The following is a 22,370-nucleotide window of genomic DNA, read 5'->3' as shown; positions in this document are numbered from 1 at the left end:
TGACCATATAAAAATTTCAATTACATTTTAATTTTAGCTTTTATTTGTAATTATTATTAATCGCAACAATATAAGCAGTGATATAAGACCTGAGGGCAGCTTTCAGTGACCACATTTCCTCTCTTTTTTTATGTTTTGTTATCTCTTGTCATTATATAACACATAATTCAAAAATGTCAAAATCATGATTTAATTTGAAATTTAAAAATTTATATGGTCCAAAAAACTTTTGTTTTCTCCCAAAAAGGGTTTGAACCTGATGTTTGTAAAGCTGATAAAATGCTGTGTAAAGTAGTGTGTTATGTATCAAAGATTATGTATATATTAATCTACTGCTTCTTTGTTCCTGTGTAAGTGTTGTTTTAAAATTAAGTGTAAAAAGATACAATATTTTATACTATAGTGACAGTGGCTCATTAAATGGAGCAGTGAGTTATCTTTTAAAGTAAATTCATTTACATCACTGGTTAGAAATAATGGTTTCTGTGGTCTCTCTTGAACTACAAACCAATTATCTAAAAGAGTTCTTTTCCTTATCTCTTTAACCAAAACTACACACCTGACCTGAAACCATTCACCAGTTAAGTGGTCGAAACAAGGCTTGACTTCAAACATCATCAATGATGCAATTATATTTATTAAAGACCAAGATTTTGTACATGTACGCCACAAAGCTCCAGGATCAGACACTACCTGTATTGTGCTGTTTCCCCAGCACCCCTGCCTTTTACCATTAGTTACAGATCAGAGTTACAGATCAAAGTGACGGTAGTCAGGTTGGTTATCTTTCTCATTGATTACTGTATGGGATTCAAAAATAGACATTGCAGCCACATGGACTCTGCACCAAAATCAAATGTATACTTTTTCCAGAATGATTTATATCTGTAACTTGTCTTCTGGGTTGCAGTCATGGTTGTATTCTTCTTGTCTTAACAGCCTGTTTTCTTTATTGATCACATTCAGCAGCAACTACTGCACTATTACGCTTTTCCTGAGATTTGCCTCCAGCTCATTGTAACATAAGGGTTGAGAGCTATCACAGTACATCCAGGTGCTCAAACATACTGCTGTTGAATACCTCATTAGATATAATTTATTTGACATTGTCAAGGTGAGTTCCATTCTTCCTTGTGCATTGTGCAGAAAAAGCTGTCAGAAAAGGGTGGCACTTTTATTCAGCAAATGGAACTATTCATGTGAAAAGCATATGCATTATAAGCTTCAACAAGAAACTTTTTAAAATAATTGACTTTTTCACCTTTACTTTAATTGTTCACTAGAGAGAACACCATGTGGCCACTACCTCTCTTGCTCTCTCACACAAGCACAACTCTCTCCCTCTCTTTCCCACACTCTCCTGTGTCTCTCTACATCTCTCACCCAGAGACTGGATCCAGGCTCTGTCTGCCTACGCCACCTCCAACTTCTTGCGGGCAGCGGAGCTCGGGGCAGAGATCAGGGAGCCGTGGGTGGTAGCAAATGCAGCCATTTACCTGTGGAACTACAGCAGCCACTTGTTGGCAGCTGGGGAGTACCCACGCCTGCTTCCTACCTTCCATAGTCTAATGGAAATGATCCGAAAGACAGACTACACTGGGTAGGCCGGGTCTCTAAATGAGTATCAGTTTTATTACAGAGTCTATACATGACAGAAGTTTAGGTGTTTGGCCTACAGTTCTTGCAAACTTTATTTTGGCCTAGTGACAAAAGGTATCAAGCTGCTCCACCGACAGTGAATGATGACAGTTGCTGCTGATGTGAACTTTGTCATTCGTCATTGTTTCTGTAAACAGGTCTGAATCAGAATATCACAGGTGTTTGATAAAAAAAACTCATTGACAAAATGTCAGCATTTCAAGAACGTGAAACATAGCTGTTTTTAGACTGATGACTGTACACATTTTTAAATTACTCAGTAGGTTTTGAAAGCGGTTCATCACCCAGCAGTCATTTAGTCAACCCTCACTGGGCGACTATGCAAAACAGTCTTTCAATTCTGGTGGAATGTGAAAATTATGTTTTCAGCTGACAACAGCAATGTGTACACTTGTGCTTAGAAAATCATTTTAGGCTCCGTCAAAGTTGAGTTTTGAAAAATGACCATTAATTTATTCTCTATTGCACTGTAGCTCACTCACAGAAAACGAAGCGGTTTAAGCTCTTATTTCTGGCTATGGAAAGAAGCAGTGAATGTTGAGCATAGCAATAATTATGTGAATGTTGGGACTCAGTGACATTCTCATGTAACGATGTGACCAATTTTGTCATCCAAATCTGTGGTAAGGGTTTTTACTTTCAGAAAGAACAAAAACATAAAAACAAAGATGTTTGGCCTTCAAGCCCAACTTTCAGCCCTAGTTTTTCCAGAGTATGTCAGTTTGAAGCATTCTTTGCATTGTGTTTCTCAGGAATCGTGCTTTGTTTGTGCTGCTGTGTGATGCTGTGGCCCGGGGGTTGATCCAGCCTCTGTGTGGACTAGACTGCATCGAGCCAGCACCGCCAGGAGACAAGGGCAAAAACAGAGCTGAGAAGGGGATGGAGAAGTCTACCAATGTCCATGGGATTCTCTTAGACCCTGCTGCCCTGCAGGATGTCCACAAGGCACTAGAGGTATGCCAGTGTGTGTTCAGTATGTGGGAGTGAGATAGAAGCAGTAGGCTCCTGTGTGTAGATGTGCGTGACTAAATGTCTTAAATAATATATTGAAGGATCAATTCCTTGGAAATATTTCTTAAGAATAGTGACTTTCAGTTTTGTTTTCAGTTTTTTATTGTAGTATTAGGCTTTGCTCTCATTACATGGCCTTTTGAACAATCCCAACTGGTAGTGGCAGGTGTGAAGCACCACCTGCACTAATATGTGTGCCTGTGACACCAAGATGTGCATAAAACCTAACCATGTCACCATATTTTTGCATAAAATTCTCCCTGACACCTCCATTTTTATAAAATATCCATTGTTACAAACTACATGTGTCACAAAGAAATTGCTTAAAACTTGGATTTAATGCCCTCTCTTACCAAACATTTATGTTCAAAATTCCTACATCACCATTGATTTGCAAAGCAATTATGTAACCCTATTTGCATAAAGATAAAAAAGCCAATAACACACTTGTATACTTGTATACAAAGTAACTACCTGGTAAAACTGGAGTGGCAATCACAAAAGAAATCACTTTTTTTATCCTAAACTTCTGCAGAAGATAAGAAATAATCAATCCTGACAATTGATGAGGATACAAGTTAGAATGCTTTCTCTAACATTTAGAAACCTCCATGTATCATGTAATATGAAATAATGACAACTTGGAAACCAGCTTTTTTGTGACCCATGTGTACATTATAAAATTATGAAAATGTGTTTCCTTGGAAATCTCTCGATTGGTTGCATTTTGTTTAAGCAAACTTAATTTAAAGTTCTGTCAAATCCTCCCAGACTTTTTTCGTTTGTTTTCTGAGCTGCATTTTTTTCAGTTTCTGAAACTCCAGCATCCAAATCCAGATCAGAATCTCTGAAGAGATTGTGTAGAGAAAGGCGTATGTGTATAATCTCTGAATGGAGTTTACTGAATCTTTGCAAGGAGTGCTTAGAATCTCATCAAAGTATTGACAGTATGTTTGAAATAGTTTACACACTGTCAATACTTTAAAAGTTTGAAACTTTAAAATTCCATATTTCACTCTTCAAACTACAATTTGAGCCATCAAAGCTTGCTTACAGCTTTCAAAATGTTCTCTTCGTATTTTGTTAAGTATGAATCATGAAACATGTCAGCACCATATGGATACTGGCCTTGTTTAGGTTTCATACAATATGTTGTATGTTTGTAACTTTAATGAAGAAATTCAAGGCCTCTCAGGGAGCACGGATTGTTCCTTGATATGATATTATGACAGATGTCAGAGCATCACAGGTGAAAAGTTGAAGCACTCAGTATGCATTGTGTTATTACATTCACCCTTTGACACCCATTATTCATCCAACCATGCATGCACAGATGTATACATATTCTTGTAGCTTTCGTGACTAGCTTTCCTTGCACCATTCAAGTTTGATTTCTCTGTTCTCTTTGCTGCAGTCGCCAATTAAACCCTGTTTCCCTTCTCCTTTTCTATTCAAAGGATCCTCCATGAATATCAGCTCTAACTCCAGATGAAAGACACTTTATCAGTGAATTATTAACTAAATTTCATCTTGTCTGTTTTCTTTTTGAAGGCAAGATAAAAAATGATCCTTTCCAATACATTTTTTATAAATAGTCTACAGTACAGCAGGGTCAGATACAGTGTCTGACTTGAACAAAGTCTTACTGAATTTTCAGCCTTTTGTGTATGACTCATATCTGTAGCTGACAAGCTGGCAGTGGGCCTTGGGCTAGAGAAAGTCTATGACACATATCATGATGTATGGCATTTTGATAGACGGTTTGATCCACATTAATAGGCGCATTTTAGGTTAAGTACAAGTAAGTACCACCCCTTTGCCTCACGACCAGTATACTGTACCCAACTCATCTTTGTAGGTGCCCTATTTCCTGTTATGTATGTGGGTGCATTTTCTGTTTAAAACCTACCCTATTTAGATGTTGTTTGTAATTATGTTTAGTGATGACCCCGATGGAGACCACCAGCTGAAATCCATTGGTCTGACAATGAAGTTGTTCTGCGGTGGGGGAAACAAGTATTCAATACATAATTTCTTTCATCAAATGCATGCCTAACCCGGCAAGAGAAGAGGTTAAAGTCTTAACAAGACACCTCTCCTCTGCTCTGCTTTCCCCGCCCCATCTTCTCGCTCTGCCAATAGGAAGAGAACCAGGAAGTTTAGATAAGGTGGGGGTGTGGCCAGCTAGAGTCTCTCTTTGGGACCATGCGGCCTGTTCAGGTGAGTTTGCGTGGTAAGATACAGAGTTGGCTTGTTTTTTGATCTTTTTGGTTGTTTTCCTGTTTTGTTTGCTTCTTGAAGGAAATGTTAGGGTTTGTTTTCCTGCTCTGTTTGCTTTTTGAAGGAAATGGTAGGGTTTGCTGCTTCTTGAAGGAAATGTTAGAAGAGGCTGTTAAATCTAGTCTGTGGTTTAGGCCTCCACCTCCAGCACCCTCTAAATTTTCCACCCCCTACCCGAACAAGGGTCTGTATCCAATCCCTACTTCCATCTTTTGACTCTACCTCTTTATTTTCTATCCCCTACCCGAACCAGGGTTTGTATTCCCACCCCGCTTTTTCTTGGTGCAGTTGGTGAGAGGCAGGGGTAGATGATGGTAGTGTGGCAATTGGCAGTTACATGTGGCATCTAGGCCTGTGGTAGCATTGTAGCAGCTAACAATAGCTAAAGCGGTGAGAGTATGATAGTATCTTAGCAGTTAGTATTGGTAGCTAGCAATTAACATTAACAGTATAGGTGAATCTAGCTTTATTGTCTTCTTCTGTTCCTCTTAGCAGGTAGCGGTTAGCACGTAACATTAGCTAAATGGTAGCATCGGAACTGTATTGTCTTCTTCTGTTCTTCCTAGCGGTTAGCATTAGCATTAGCAATAGTTAAATGGTAGCATCGGTACTGGCCACTACCTGGAGCATCTCTGGGTCAGTTGAACGTGGCGGTGCTGTTTGGATTGTGTAGGAGCAGTGTGAACTGGCACTAGGGGGGGTGACTCTGGGACGCCGGAGTTCACTGCCTAACCTCCTGGAGGTGTAGTGGGACTAAGTAGGCGAAACACTGTTGAAGGGAGGTTTCCACCTGATGACCCCCAGAGACGTGTTAGGAATCACTGCTCTTTGGCAGGTATAGAGGCAGATTAGAGCTCCAAGGTTCTTCACTGAGAATGAATCCTCTTTTTGAGCACAAGTATCTTGTGTTTAAATTAACTCACAACTAGCTTGGCTAGTGACTGTTGTGAATAGAGCAGCTGACAACAAGGGAAAGACCATGTGACTGCTTGGAAAGACAGCTGACAGGAGGGAAAAGACCCCACAGGTGCTGGTTTGGGCTAGCAACCCATGGCAGCAGTGGCAAGCCTTAACCTTGCTACAACCAGACTTAGCTACAACCAATATAAGGAAAATACCCCAAGAGTCAGCGAGAGCAGGGGTGGAAGATGACTCACAGGTGGATTGCATGGTAACGAACAGGATAACGGATATGACTATGCCTTGGATACATGACTCAGTGAGGGATGGGGGCACGGACCCATCTCTTAGGACCAGAGGTAGCAGTACTCAGGTGACAGGGAAGGCAACTAAGGAGAGCAAAAGTTGTGCAGCAGAGGATAAGAAGCTTCAAGTTTGCCCATGTGGCTGGCAGAAAATAACATCAATCCGAGGCCTTAGAACCCATCAGGGAAGGAGGAAGTGTTTAGCGGTGGAAGGGCAGAGTGGCCGCATCGACCAGTATTTCTTGAGAAGTCAGTCGAATCAGTCGGATGAAGTCCAGCGACAGGTAGAAACCCACAGTTCGCAGGATATCAGTAACACTATCCCTGGAGAGGAGGAGGTATGGAGAGGGGATGCAGTTGGTGTTGAGGTCAACAGGCCAGCCAAGGAGAGAAGCATGGAGCAGAAAGCTAGAGTTAGGTGGCCGAGGGCTAATGATAGCAAAGAGTGGGAGGCAGTTGATAGAGATTTATCAGTCATATTAAGCAGGCTTAGAGGAGATGTAGTGGAGAAATTGGATAAAATTGGAGATGTGATCTACTCCTATGGTCGAGAGAGATTTGGCGTGCTTGTCAAAAGGAAAGGCGAGAGGGTGCAGGTCGGCAAGTCTAGGCGGCAAAGAGAAATAGAGAAGTTAGTAAAGGAAAGGAGGCAGTTAAGAAAGCAGTGGAGGAAGGCGACAGAAGAAGAAAGGGAGGGCATTAAGGTGTTGCAGGAGGAACTGAGAAGCAGGTTAGCAGTACTCAGAAGGGCAGAACACCTTAGGGAGAAGAGAAAGAAGAAGGAACGTGCAAGGTCAGCATTTTTTAGGAACCCCTTTAATTTTGTGAAAGGCTTGTTTAATCAAGAAAAAGGAGGGCAACTTAAGGCAACGAAATCAGAGATTGAACAGTATTTGAAGTCGACGTATTCAGATTCAAAGGAGAATAGGAACATAGGTCTTCCACCTGACATGCCACCATTAGGGGAAGTGGAGCAGGAGATGGATGTGAGCCCACCTAGGTGGAGAGAAGTGGTGGAGGTGGTTAGGCGTGCAAAGGCTTCTTCGGCCCCAGGGCCTAATGGAGTCCCCTACCGTGTCTATAAGAGTGCACCTGGCATCTTAAGGACACTATGGAGATACCTGAGAATAGTTTGGGAGAAACAAAGTATTCCAAGAGCATGGCGCAGGGCAGGAGGTGTCTTCATCCCTAAGGAGAAGGAGTCATCGGACCTTAGCCAGTTTCGGATGATTTCTCTCCTAAATGTTGAGGGAAAGATTTTCTTTAGTATCGTAGCACAGAGGCTGGCTAAATACTTAGAAAGGAATGGTATGATAGATACGACAGTGCAAAAAGCAGGGATACCAGGATTTGCGGGATGCTTAGAGCATACTAGCATGATTTGGCATCAGATTCAGACAGCTAAGAGGGAGAAAAGAGACTTGAATGTTGTATTTTTAGATCTGGCTAATGCGTTTGGGTCAGTGCCACATAACCTTATTTGGAGTTCCTTTGACTACTTTAAAGTGCCGGAGATAGTTGTTAACTTGGTGAAAGCATATTTCCAAGACATCAGACTGTGTGCAAGTATCGCAGAGCTCACAACAGGCTGGCAAAGATTGGAGGTTGGTATTATGGCAGGATGTACAGTGTCCCCGCTAGCTTTCACAATGGCTATGGAGGTAATTATTAGGGCTTCCAAGTGGGTCGTAGGTGGAGAGAGACGGCAGAATGGAATGCGTCTTCCACCAATTAGGGCTTATATGGATGATATGACACTGCTAACTTCAACAGTGCCATGTACAAGGAGGTTGTTAGATAAAGTCAATCAGAATCTCAAGTGGGCTAGTATGAAGATTAAGCCTAGTAAGTCAAGGAGTATTTCAATATACAGAGGGAAAGTAAGTGATAGAAAGTTCGCTATAGATGGTGAGGAAATCCCAACAATTAGGGAGAAATCAGTTAAGAGTCTAGGACGGTGGTACAATGTGGACCTGAATGATGTTGAACAGGTTGTGCAATTTAGAAAGGATGTTGCAGAAGGGCTGGAGAGAATAGATAAATCAGGGCTCCCAGGAAAACTGAGGTTGTGGTGCTTGCAGTTTGGCTTGTATCCTAGGTTAATGTGGCCAATGTCAGTATATGAAGTCCCATTATCTGTAGCAGAGAGAATGGAAAGGCTAGTTAGCTCTTATATTAGAAAATGGTTGGGTGCTCCCAGGTGCTTAAGCAATGTAGCTTTGTATGGGAAAGGAATGCTTCAGCTGCCAGTATCCAGTCTAACAGAGGAGTTTAAGTGCACTAAGGTTAGGACAGAACTTTTATTATCTGGGAGTAAGGACATGTTAGTTAGCAATGTGGTTCCGAATCCTTCTGGGGGGAGGAAATGGAACCCAAGGGCAGCAGTGCAGGAGGCAGAGGCAGCTCTTAGGCATGCAGAAATAGTAGGAAATGTTCAATTTGGCCGGGGAGGCTTGGGGCTTGGCCCAGGCAAACCAGTGTGGAATAAAGCAGGTCTAAAGGAGAAAAGAAAGCTTGTAGTGGAACAGGTGCGTAGGCAGGAGGAGTTGTTAAGGGGGGCAAAAGCAGTTGGTCAAGCCAAACAGGGACAATGGTTGAATTGGGAAGGTGTTGAGAAGAGGAAACTTAGTTGGAGGGACCTGTGGAATATGGAGGAAGGCCGTATTAAATTTCTGATAGGGGCGACATACGATGTGTTGCCAACCCCGCAGAACCTAAGTCTCTGGGTACAGGGCGATCAATCGTGCCCACTCTGCTCAGGTATAGCAAGTTTAAAGCACATTTTGTCAGGTTGTAGAATTAGCTTATCACAAGGCCGGTATACATGGCGGCATAATCAGGTGCTGAGAAGCTTAGCCGCAGGCATTGAGGAGAGAAGGAAGCAGGTGAATACTGGAAGTTCTAGAAAGGAGAGGTTAGATGTGCAGTTTGTTCGAGAGGGGGAGAAAAATAGAGCTGCTAAGTCAGGGAGAAAGCAGGTAGGTGGCTGCCTGGTAGGGGCTGATGATTGGCAAATGCAGGTCGACTTGGGAGGAAAGCTAGTTGTGCCCCAGGAAATAGTTTATAGTAATCTGAGGCCGGACATTGTCTTATGGTCCATGAGTAAAAAGACTGTGTATTTTATTGAGTTAACAGTCCCTTGGGAAAATTCAGTGGAGGCAGCTTATGAAAGGAAGAAGACTAAGTATGCAGATTTAAAGACAGAATCTGAGCAGAGGGGATGGAAGACCAGGGTCTGTCCGGTTGAAGTGGGGTGTAGAGGTTTTGTTGCAGGGTCAGCTGTTTCACTGTTGAGGGAGCTGGGAGTGCATGGGCAAAATTTAAGGAAGACAGTGAGGGAGATGTCAGATGAGGCTGCTAGGTCTAGTCAGTGGATATGGATCAGGAGAAATAATAGTAGTTGGGGGGTGAAATAGGGACGGTGGGGGGGGGGGGGGGGGGGGCAGAGGACATGCATGCCTAACCCGGCAAGAGAAGAGGTTAAAGTCTTAACAAGACACCTCTCCTCTGCTCTGCTTTCCCCGCCCCATCTTCTCGCTCTGCCAATAGGAAGAGAACCAGGAAGTTTAGATAAGGTGGGGGTGTGGCCAGCTAGAGTCTCTCTTTGGGACCATGCGGCCTGTTCAGGTGAGTTTGCGTGGTAAGATACAGAGTTGGCTTGTTTTTTTATCTTTTTGGTTGTTTTCCTGTTTTGTTTGCTTCTTGAAGGAAATGTTAGGGTTTGTTTTCCTGCTCTGTTTGCTTTTTGAAGGAAATGGTAGGGTTTGCTGCTTCTTGAAGGAAATGTTAGAAGAGGCTGTTAAATCTAGTCTGTGGTTTAGGCCTCCACCTCCAGCACCCTCTAAATTTTCCACCCCCTACCCGAACAAGGGTCTGTATCCAATCCCTACTTCCATCTTTTGACTCTACCTCTTTATTTTCTATCCCCTACCCGAACCAGGGTTTGTATTCCCACCCCGCTTTTTCTTGGTGCAGTTGGTGAGAGGCAGGGGTAGATGATGGTAGTGTGGCAATTGGCAGTTACATGTGGCATCTAGGCCTGTGGTAGCATTGTAGCAGCTAACAATAGCTAAAGCGGTGAGAGTATGATAGTATCTTAGCAGTTAGTATTGGTAGCTAGCAATTAACATTAACAGTATAGGTGAATCTAGCTTTATTGTCTTCTTCTGTTCCTCTTAGCAGGTAGCGGTTAGCACGTAACATTAGCTAAATGGTAGCATCGGAACTGTATTGTCTTCTTCTGTTCTTCCTAGCGGTTAGCATTAGCATTAGCAATAGTTAAATGGTAGCATCGGTACTGGCCACTACCTGGAGCATCTCTGGGTCAGTTGAACGTGGCGGTGCTGTTTGGATTGTGTAGGAGCAGTGTGAACTGGCACTAGGGGGGGTGACTCTGGGACGCCGGAGTTCACTGCCTAACCTCCTGGAGGTGTAGTGGGACTAAGTAGGCGAAACACTGTTGAAGGGAGGTTTCCACCTGATGACCCCCAGAGACGTGTTAGGAATCACTGCTCTTTGGCAGGTATAGAGGCAGATTAGAGCTCCAAGGTTCTTCACTGAGAATGAATCCTCTTTTTGAGCACAAGTATCTTGTGTTTAAATTAACATCAAACATTTTTCTAATGCATCTATTCACATGAACCTGTGACCAGCCATGTGTATTAACTCAATGAAACTACACAGATAAAGGAATTGCAACATTCCAAACCATTAAAAAAGTTATGTGCAATAAAGTGGAATGGCAAGGTTAGTTCCTTTAGTACCCTTTTCCATTCTTTGAAAAAGCATTACCCACCTCTGAATGCAAGTAAACAAATACTTTTTTCCGAAGCTGTCATGCAAGAAACATCTCTTGATGAGTAGTGGCAAAGAGCTTTCCCAAGACTTTGTAACAACATTGTTAAGCAACATAGCAATGGCACTGATTGCCAATAGATTCCTCATAAGCACTGTTGGGACCATTATCTGTAAGTGGAAGGAACATCACTCCATCATTAACCAACCACACACTGAAGTCTCTTGAAAGATTTCCGAACTGGACAGGCAGAAATTTTGTCACAAGGGTAGCCAAAGCCAACGACCACTTGAAAATAACTTCAGAAAGGACAAAAATCAAACGTTTTGACAACAATGCGATGCACCATGTTTGCAGAGAATGGCTCTGCATATGACCCTAACAATACCATACCTACGGTGAAGTTCAGAGATGGAAGCATCATGGTATGGGGCTGTATTGTCTTCTCATTGAACTGTCAGAATCCAAATTATCAAAGGGAAGATGAGTGGAGCCATGTACCGGGAAATCCTTTAGAAGAATTTTTTGCTGTCCACCAGGATGATGAGGATGAGATACGAGTGGATCTTCCAGCAGGACAGCGATCCAAAATATACTGCAAAGGAGCTGCCAATTGGTTCCAGAGGAAGAAAATAAATGTGTTGGAATGGTCCAGTCAGTCACCAGACTAAACATTTGTTGAAGGAAGTGAAGATCAAGACTCACCAGCAAGCCCCCCAGAATCTTCAAGATTTTTAAAGCCTACCTAGAAGAACGGGCCCAAATCCCTGTCTTTGCAACCAAATGCTTCTCTGTCAAGTAAATAAATACTTTTAAATACTTTTCAGTTAGCTTGTTCAACACTTTTTCCTGTGTCATTTCACTTTATTGCAACATTTTTATGGATAAGGGTGCTAGGATTTCTTTATCTGTGTAGTTTTATCGAGTTAATGCCATTGTCTGGTTTCTATTGCACATGAATATCTGCATTGGAAGTATGTTAAATGAAAAAAATGTTGACATGTTGAATACTCCTATGGTGACTGGTATACCAAATACCACGTACAAGCTCATTCTTGTTTTCTGCACTTCCTCCTAGCTGTGTGACCATGCCCTACGCATATCCAACTCCAGCTTCCCAGGAGAGACTGTCCCCATCGCAGCAAGGAAACAGGTGGTGGCCACATGGGTGCAGATCAAGAGGCTCTTGCAACAGCAAATTGGCTCAAAGATGGACACTGAAGATGAGGTGCTATTCTCTGTGTCAGCCCCAAACCGTTTGTGGCACTTCATTTTATGTTGCTAATCTATGTAAAGGGTATAATCAACATTTTAAACCACTGCTCACTGTTCATAACATATTACAGTGTAATTCAGGATCTGGTTGCACCAGCTAGTTAGAAGTCCATTGGTAGATCCTTCCTAACTTCTTAGTTAGTAGTAGCTAATTTCAGCCTAGCCTAACCCTTACCATTTAAACTTTGCAACTAAGATTTTGATAATATATAAATAGGTAGTTTGGAAGCATCTGTAGCACTGTCTAGCTAAGAGCAATGAACTGTGTGTAAACAGGGAGTCACCTTAACATAACAAGCTAGTATAATCTCCAAAAATTGCAGTCTTAGAGGCTTAAAATATATATCGTTTAAATGGAGGTATTACATTGTTTTTTTAGGACACGCTTTGAACAATGTGTGTATAGACTAAGCAGCATTCATACAGTTTAGAATGAGTGGGAAATGTATAATCATGCCAAGTTAACTGACATTTTGTACCCATTTAGTCAAACATTTCAGATTTTCAAATCATGCCTGTTCGGATCAAACTTTCTTTCTTCTTCTGTCTTTCCGTATTATTGCTGCTGATTTCTCCAGCTCACAGATTTCGCATTCTCATCGACCTGCAGAGGCGGAGAGCCCCCACAGTTCTAGACACCCTCCGTTCTATAAATACACACGCTTTTTTCCTTTTTTTAAACTATTAACAACACAGTAATGCTACAATACACCACCAGTATTGAGGTGTTCCCAAATGAGTCACACTGAACTTATTAATGATAGTTTTTGGTATTTTTGTTTCATTTTTAAATATTTAATTGACCTCATGTTGGCCAAAGACACATAAAAAAGCTAAATGGCAAGCACATATGAAAAGCAAAATGTACACTCTTTTTATGTATTAAAAATGTCAAAATTTGCAATTAAGCATTTTTATTATAGACTAGCGTTAGCAGAATTTGTGGGAGATGGTGAAAGAAAAGCTCTGCCACTGAAATTGAAGTTTTTCATTCACACATAACAGTGAATGAATGAAATCTTTACTGCTGTATCATTACTATTGATGAAATTCAGAAATTCATGCTGAAGCCAGCCAACTACCCCAGAGTATAGCTGGTTCCCAAGGCATTACAAAGGATATGCTCACATTTTTTATCGAAGTTAGCTAGCGGAGCTAGAGTTAACCACTGCGTAGGGTTATCAAGACATTATCGTTACAACACCTTAAGACACCTTGTTATGTATAACCAGCGCTGTTGAGAGAGATGGTTAACCATAATGCTCTCTCTACACGGCTCTGGGTATTGTGTAGTCACCAACTGCCATTTGTCATGCAAGCTGGTGTTTCTCTTTTTATGTTTCCCGACATCATCCAAACTACTTCACATGGACACTGCACTTCTTTGTTTCCACAGCAATACACCCACCAAATGTGTAGTCGATCGCATGAACAGTTGTCAAGAAATTGAAGAACAGACAATCATATAGACAGAGAGTCCCTCCACTTGAATTGTGTTATTTTTGTGAAATATAAGTTTAAATATTCCAGATTTACATCACTTAAAACAGCATTTATGAAATTTCAGGTCAGATAAGTTGACTGTACTTATTACCTCCAGGCCTAGGTCATATGTTAGCAAGCTAACAGTAGTTTTGTCAATTTTGTCAGTTTGTCAATTAATTGTAAAGTGCATTGTGGCCATCCTGCATGGTGATTCTGCACCTTTCACTACTCGGTTGTGTTGATACTTTCAGCTGCACTCGTGCCTCTAAATGGTCTGTTGTCGGTCGACTGTGAGATGGATTTAGCACAGTCTTGAGATGTGAAAAGATCTGTTCACATCTGTGAGTAGATCTGAATGCAGCGATTAATGTGAACTACGGGTTTTTCAAACATGCAAACAAGTCCAATAAGCTCTCTCAACACGCCACAATGCATGCTTCTTCGTTCGTAGCAGCAATTTCAAGTATTTTATGGAGCTTTTAATTCAGAAGCACACAGAGATTCGAAGATTCAAAATTGTGCTTTACACGTGATGTTCCACACACCACATCTTCACACAATCATCAAAAGAACATACTGGTGTCTAAAAATAAAATACTGTATATTTCTTTTTCTACACATGACATTGGACCATTACTTTACATCTGCAGTCATTTACTGGTGATCTTATTATCGTTTATAACCCCATGACCCCAGGAGACAGTCGGTGGAAGTGAATCAAAACAAAACATAACAAGAGACATAACAAGAAAAATATTTGTACACCTTTGCATGCAATTTTCTCCTGTTTCACTTGGAGAGGCTGGTATCCTCTGTTACACCATATCTAAGTTCTTTATCTTAGATATCAGCTGTTCAGATTTTTTTTCATCACACTGCAAAATATGTTGATGGATGCTTACTGAGACAACTATATAGCTCATTGTCATAACATAGCCATGTCACATTCATTATGCATTATGTATTACGGTCTCCTTGGAGTTCTTCCATAATGTGCTCATAATATTGTGGGTTTATGATGCCTAACAATTTTATTAATCTTTTTGATGTGGTAGGTGTTACATTATATCCGCTGCTCTGTGATCATATCCGGATGTCACATTTTCCGATTGTACTGCTTTACAGTGGGATAAAAATGTGGGCAATGCACTTATACAATTTGTCATTTAGAAAGACTGTTTGATTAGTCACCATAATCCTACGACCATTTGTCAGCCAAGAATTTCCTGCCCTACATTAGTCCCTTCAGCCTGATGTGCTTTGAGTCACAGCTAAATGAGGTTTGTTTCTTGCCATGCAAATTAAGAAATGCAGTGTTAATATAAATGAGGGTTTATCTCTAATCTCAATAAATCATTCATCAACTCATTCTCCACACAATAGAAAGTCATACATTATCAACGAGGTCATCTCTGTGGTATTTAGGACACATACAATATGATAATCATACTGCAGGTCCATGTATAATTTATAAGCAAATAGTAATACATGTATGTGTCTTTTCTATAATTCAACTCAAGGGTTTTGGTGTATATTCAGCAGAGGACTGCATTGAAAAGCTCAGGGTGCATTGTTCTCTTCCCCATCTGCAGTGTGAGAATGCGCAAGTGTCTGCGATGACGCGTGTGCTGGTTGGAGTGGAGATGCTCCATTGCAATAGGAACCCGAGGCATATGGAGTTCTCTGTTCCTAGTCTTTCCACAGTATGTACTGTTCTCCGTTCATGTTTTCCTACAGTAGCTGTTGCCCAGATGGCAACAACAGATGCCATTATGACCCTCGAGCCTTCAGAGCCTGTCTGAATTGTAACATGTGTCAATATTGTCAAAATACTGCAGTTGCCTTGATCATCTTGCTTTGGTTGGATTAAGGTTATTAGACATTTCTTTGATATGAGGTGTGCTATGCATTTTTTCTGTGGAGAATTGCTCTGTCTGACACTAAAGGCCCTTTGGCCTTTTTCCATACCTGTATCTTCTCTCACTCTGTCTCTCATCTATATATCTGTCCTCGGCTTCCTTTTCTCCTTCTTCCTTTCTTCATTTTCATTCACTCCTTCCTCTCCTGCATTCTCACCGCCTACCCTGTCTTTCATTGTCTTTCTTTTCCTCATTTTCCCCTTTTTTCCACTTCTGCTCTATCCTTCCTTCTAACCTTTCATTTTCTGTGTGCCTCCATTCACTTTCCTCATTTCTTTGCCTTTTTCCTTTACTTGTTTTTACTCTACCTTTCTATTTACCACCTCCTGTCTTTTCCCTCTTCATTTATTTCTTCATTTCTGTCCCTTCCTTCTCTTCTCTCTTTCTCTTCCATCACCATCACCATCACCATCACCACTCACTCCTCCCAACTTTCTCCCCTGCTTGTATTACTTAATTCCACCCTCTCTCCTACATTTTCCCTCCTTTGTTTTCATTTCCTTCTGCCTTCCTCCCTGCAATCTCACCCTCCCTCTTACCATCTTTTCTCTCACTCCCTGCACCCCTTTTTTCCTACACCCCCTCCTCTTCTCCTTTCCTTATCCCTCACCATCTCCATTTTCCTCCCCTCTTCTCTCTCCTCACCTTAAGCTGGTGAGGATGGCGTCTGAATGCAGCTGGACTGACGCCGTGGTGGAGTTGCAGGTGTGGTGCCAGCTGGCTGCCTTCTGCCACCATGCCAAGGAACACAGCTTGGTGTTGTGCTGCACAGAGAGTGCTCTGCAGCTGGAAGAAGCAGCAGCAAAGAGCCTCAAGACCATGCCCTGTGTTTTGTAAGTGTTGTAAGCTGATTACAAAGTCCTAAAAATGGGGAGGAGAGACTGCACTTAATATGAATGTGTGTGCTTTGTTATGAAAAGCGCTTTGAGATTTTTGCTCTGTGAGGGGCAGATGACATCTTGTGCATATTCAAGAGTATTGCAGGTGACACTAATGAGCAAGCATTGCTTTACATTTTTGCATGAAGTTTGAATTCAGTTGCAAAGTTTGAGATTTTTCCTGCATACATATGTCAGTTTTACATTTTGGTTGATTGTTTGATTTGATTTTGATTGACAGCTAATACACTTCCTCATTTTTCTAGCTATGGCCAGAACGCAGTAAATGAGATGCTGAGTAGTGCCACTTGTTTGAGGGCTCTGAGTTTAGTCCACAAGTCCAACGGAGACCTGCACACTTACAGAGAGGCTATGAAGGTGCTTCTGTCCAGTGTCAGGTGCTGTTTACAGTCAGTTTATGTATTGATTAATGCCTTGGGCAGACACAATCTATAAAATTAAAATGAGAGAAATTAAGAGAATATTTTTAAACTAAAAAATATTCTCGAAATCTGTCCCCTCTAGATTTTTAATTTCTTACCTTATATATGCTTGCTATCTTCTCTTGTCCACAGCTATGCAGAAAAGGCTGAGAATCCAGCATTGTGTCTTGCAGCTGTCAGGCATTACTGGAACACTTGTCTACCCCTGACACAGACTCCTGAGGAAAGATGGCAGCTCCAAGAACCTCTGGAGAAGATCCTGACTGCTCTGGATAGTACAAACACTACACATGCAAATGTATGGACTCCTGTTCAGTCTTATTCATGCATTCATTTTAATTCATATGAACTCTGTCAGGTTATTATGTTGGTTTCATGTTTAAGGAGGTGCCAGAGTTGATTTTTTTATGATACTCATCTACTAGGAAGATTTAACACATTTGAATTACATTTAATTTTAACGTGGATAAAGCTACACTTATCCTTTGAAGATATGTCTGTGATGTTTGAACCTCCCTAGGTCTTCATCAACTGCCAACAGGACAAAAGTTCAGGCAAAAAAGTACGCACAACAAATTGAACAGCAAGTGAGCAAAACAAGAATTGAATGACAATCAAGAGTGGCTTTTTATGTCCTGATATTGTTTTTTTCTCTTTTTTCCCATTTTCTGTTTTGTCCTATTTTTTTTTTTTTTTACAATAACAACATAGTAAAATAGGGGGCATGGTTCTTAAACTTGCTGTGTTATCTGTAATTGATGTGAAAATTTAAACATTTTTGTGAGGGAGCTACAGGGGACAACTTGTGGGTGTGCTCAAGAGTGAGATAACATCTCCTTAGCGCTGCCTGTGGACAGCAATCCAGCCAGGGGGATAAACAGTCGTTCAGCTGTAGAATAACTTAAAATTCATAATTAAAGGCATCTTATGTGAGAATTCAGAATGATGTTCATATGCAGATGTGGTGCTCTTTCCAACTTGACGTTGGTCTTCAGCAGTGCTGCGACCCACAATAAGCCAGGAAAAAAGTGAAATCCATCCTGTACAGCTGTGTCTTGTCTTAACAGAATTGAAATGGGATGCCCCAGTGTGAACATCAGAAATGTCTACCTCAAATGCATAATCAGATGTGTTATTGTTGCTTGCTCTGGATTTACACATAAGGGGCCACAGTCGTGTAGAGGGCAAGGTCAGATAGCAATTTATCTCATACTGTACATCAGTGAGCTTTAACTATGACCAACCATCCACCTCTATCAGCAACACTCTCCTGTCACCCTTGTAGCTCAAGTGTTCAGCCACAAGGGTCATAGTCTTAAGCATTAATCCTTTCTATTTCAGAAACAGGGCGAAGTGAAAGGCTTGCTGACCTTGACACGACTGCCTCTTGGGAGTTCTAAACATGAAGCCGCAGGTGAGTGGTGAAAGGACCCTGAAATTGTTCTTCTGTGAAATTTCTTTGTTAATATTTGAAGACCCTTGAAGATAGCCTCATGCTTGGTTTTGTTTCCGATTCTGAATGTGATTGGTTTCATCTGTACCTATGTACTGTAAATGATGGATGGCATGGAAAGTGTTATTCATTCCAGGATAAACAATTAAGCAATGGGGCCTGTAACATTTGCAATTGCATGGTTTGTTTGGACACACTCTTGCTTACACTGGATTACAGATCAATCATCTGAATACATGCTTTGTTGCTGTGTATATACTGTATTAATGTATGTGCGTCTGTGAGCAGATGAAGAGGGCCTGACTCTGAGAGCAGCAATTTGCAGTTTGTTGCTCCGCATCCAAACTGATAAAGCAGACTGGAAAAGTGCTCTGCAGCTCCTGGACCAAGTTATTAGAGACATGCCTCGAACGAGACACCGACTGTGAGTAAAAAAAATTATACAGTGGGGATTGTGGTAAACATATGAAAGGAATTGGAGAGATAGATAGACAGAAAGACAAAAGAAATGTTATTGTCCTCTGTGTTTTACCAGACCTCTGCTGAAACACAGAATACTGGTGAAAGCACGACTGGGGGAAAGTGTACTGATGGACATGCAGAACTTACAAGATGAAGGAGAGCAGTGCTGTTCATTTATGTGGCACCAGGTGGCACTGTGTTCTGGCAGTATAACCCAACAGCTCACCTGCTACCAGAAATCCATCACCTCTCTGTTGGTAATATCTCTGTTCTGGCACCATTTTTTCATCATGACCTAAACCTGATACATCTGCTTTTTCACACAGACAGATCATGTTTGAATTTGTTGGATTAGGAAATTCTTGTCATGAGGGTCATTATTTCATTTCCTGCACTGAGCAAAGGCAGCATTTCTAGCAAAGTCTCTAGCACCATCATGTGGAGCCAGCATGTCATTAGCACTGTGTTTCATAGTGTCCCTCACTATGGCCTGCAACATGGAAGGAGAGCCTCTCTGTTGGGGCTAGGTGAAATTTGGGATAAGAGTCAGGTTTAGGATTATTGACATCTGTTACACCATCCAAATGTGTCACTTCACTCCAACCTCCAGGTCATATATTGTTTCCAAACAAAGGAAAAGTAAAGGGTAAGTAGAAAAAAGCATTTTCATTATTGATTTTTGTTTGTTTGTGATGCAATTTGTGAACAGAGTGTAGAGACTCAGCGGCAAAAGGTCGGCCTTCTGCTAGAGTTTGGAGAGTGGCTGTACTGTCACAACTTCCCCAAAGCTGATGCCCAACACCAGATTCAGTGGGCCGTGGACATCCTTCTACACATGGAAACAGAACAGGCAGACAGAGCAGGTAGAACTCATTGACTTGCCTTGTTCACAACTTTGTGACATACTTGTTAGTTTCGTTAATTATGCTACTTCTAAACGAGAAGGAGAAGGTAACAAATGAAAATTCCCCTCCCCAGTATGCATCTGGGCATGAAGCAAATTGTACCGTAAACACAGATAATGCTTTATCATATGGATTCAATTTGTGTGTGTGGCTGCACATGAAAACATGCGCCTGTGTACTTTAATTTAAGGGACTCGCTGAAGTTTTACACTGTTTTAGTCTGAGGGGAATAACATCTGCTGTGTCTGATCCACAATGGCCATGCCACAGCTTTCTGATAGTTGCATCAGCAATGGTATTCAGTGTTTGTATTTCATTTGAATTGTTACCCTGTGTAAACATTAAACCAGGCAAATATTGTTCAGACGAATACAAACTGACAGGACGAAAACAGATTTGTCACGATCCCATGTGGCTACCCCTTGAGAATAACAAGGCATTGTTTAGAGGAGTGCTGGGAGAAGTCTTTTTAGACTTCTTTTATGAGCCCCATTAAATATTCCCTTAGAAACAAACTGAACGCTCAAATTAAAGAAAACTCATTACAGTGATATGTGTCTCTCTGTTATAAGCACCATTTGTAATTGTGAAAAGTAATGTTAATGGTGCTGTTCAATTATACTTACATATTATTGTATGTATCTGTTTCCTGTTCAATTCTTTGTCATAGTAAATGTTATGTGTATATCTTTCCTCTAGAGGATGAGTCCAAACAGAGTGCTTTGAGCTCAGTGAAATGCGAGTCCTTGGTCGGAGTACAGGACTTGTTATTCAAACAAAGTTTGTCTAATCTGAAGGAGGTGTGGCGCCTTGACAGTCTTGTACGAGCTCACACTCTGTTCGCTGTCATGGCGGACAAGACTTCACCTGAGCGCCAGCTTAACCTGCTCAGAGCCTACACCTTTGTACTTCAAATATGGCAGGTAGTGCATCTTTCCTACAGCATTGTTCTGTCACTCAGATTTGACCACGTGGATGAGGTTGTTCTTCAAATGATGTTTGTTTGAGCATGGACCATAAATCTGTGTGGACTTTCTGTCACCCCAGGTGTCCATGTCAGTGGCTTATGAGATTTCCAGTGAGATGGGAAGGAGTCAGCCACTGCAGCCTCCTCCCTCTGCTGAATCCAAAAAAGGCAAAGACAAGACCAAAGGCAAAAAAGTGAAAGATGTAAGTCCTTTGCCTCGCATTTGATTGAGAATTTTGTTGATTTACACAGCAGAGTGTGTAACATAGAATACTAGGTCATTACTTTTGAACAATACTTGGCTTGCTTTTTAAAAACTGCCAGACATCCTCCCTATACCCTCTCTGTATGATTACAAGAAACAATGCTTTGAAATTTTATTACATTTTTAATAAGTTCATCTTATTTATTATGAAAATTGAGCCAGCCAGTTTCAAATTTCCACATGGTACCCCACACTACATGACACCACACTAAAAAGTAAATGAGTTATGTAAGTTATTTGGACCAATAAAAGTATTATTGACAGGTATTTACTAATCTCAATTGTACTCAAGTTTAAAAGCTGACTGCATATTAGTATAAACTACAAAATCATGAGTTTTGTTTCTCATCTGTTTGACCAGCTTCCCCCAACAGATGAGAGACCTAAACCTGTTGTTTTGGATCAGGCACTTCCTTCCACCCCAAAGGACTGGGCTCGCTATGTCTGTCCTGACCAGGCCCGGCAGATCTTCAGGACCAACAGTAACCCCCACTGTATCAATACACACAGCATTACAAAGCAGGCAAGGCTACATACCATAACGCTTCCTCACATTTCTCTCACTGCCATTTCTATCTGCCATCTCTGATCTTGTCTCTGATTTCAGTCTTTATTTCAAAATAACAGAGATTGTATCTGCAGGCTTTATAGGATCAAAGGCTCAGCTGCCAAAAGCATTGACTTGATATCAATTCCGTTCTAAGAAGCTGTCATTTGTTAGTTAAGTGGAAGTGCATTTATTGATCTGTGTGGGTCAAATGTTGGAAGAGCTTGAAACCCCAATATTCTGAATTAAATGTGTTATAATTAATTTATGGATCTACTACCAGAATGGGATGGAAGTATGTGATGAGAATGGATGTAATTAATCAGAAAATTTCTTATTTCTTTATTTTTGCGTATGTTTGTTTGGCTGTAGACTCAGAGCCTGTTTTATCTCAATCTGCTGGAAAAAGAGCTTCACTTACTCTCATTCGACCACCTGACCCTGCCTGTACTGCATCTAGCTGAGACCATTGCTCATGACCTTTTGGATAGGAGGAGTCTGTCCGATCTCTACCGACTTAGGTAAAAACACTGATAAATTAAAAGTGAACTGTCTACAGATATGCTCCACATGAGAGAAGGGTTGTATAAAGCCTTTTGTGACTCCAAAGAGAACTGTGCAAAATCTGTGAAATTGCCTTAATTGATGCCACTTGAGCCTGAAAACAAAATGGAATAAAGGAAAAAAACTGGGGCTGTAGGGATCTGAAAACTGAGCTCACTAGACCTCTGTAGCTCCCTCGTCATCTCTGGTCAAGGCTAGTTATTTCAATTGTGTTCCACTGCAAGACGATGATTTGACTTCAGTCAGCTGTTAAACAT

At 41.2% G+C, this 22,370-nt stretch overlaps 1 protein-coding gene across 1 annotated transcript in view; it reads left to right on the top strand.

Moving 5' to 3' along the window:
- Nucleotides 1–22,370, top strand: part of LOC121614188 (cilia- and flagella-associated protein 46) — a 64,096-nt gene that overhangs the window by 17,134 nt on the left and 24,592 nt on the right. The window contains exons 18-32 of the mRNA XM_041947993.1: nt 1,388–1,600; nt 2,412–2,613; nt 12,029–12,178; nt 15,303–15,413; nt 16,281–16,462; nt 16,774–16,905; nt 17,083–17,248; nt 18,292–18,364; nt 18,692–18,827; nt 18,939–19,122; nt 19,575–19,728; nt 20,470–20,693; nt 20,818–20,940; nt 21,364–21,525; nt 21,928–22,070. Coding sequence (XP_041803927.1) covers nt 1,388–1,600; nt 2,412–2,613; nt 12,029–12,178; nt 15,303–15,413; nt 16,281–16,462; nt 16,774–16,905; nt 17,083–17,248; nt 18,292–18,364; nt 18,692–18,827; nt 18,939–19,122; nt 19,575–19,728; nt 20,470–20,693; nt 20,818–20,940; nt 21,364–21,525; nt 21,928–22,070 — 2,355 coding nt within the window. The remainder of the gene's footprint in view (nt 1–1,387; nt 1,601–2,411; nt 2,614–12,028; nt 12,179–15,302; nt 15,414–16,280; nt 16,463–16,773; nt 16,906–17,082; nt 17,249–18,291; nt 18,365–18,691; nt 18,828–18,938; nt 19,123–19,574; nt 19,729–20,469; nt 20,694–20,817; nt 20,941–21,363; nt 21,526–21,927; nt 22,071–22,370) is intronic.

This window comes from Chelmon rostratus, chromosome 11 (genome assembly GCF_017976325.1).
Source record: "Chelmon rostratus isolate fCheRos1 chromosome 11, fCheRos1.pri, whole genome shotgun sequence".
NCBI classification, from domain to species: Eukaryota; Metazoa; Chordata; class Actinopteri; order Chaetodontiformes; family Chaetodontidae; genus Chelmon; species Chelmon rostratus.
The sequence above is the reverse complement of the archived record's forward strand: the minus strand, read 5'-3'. Positions and strand labels throughout refer to the sequence as shown.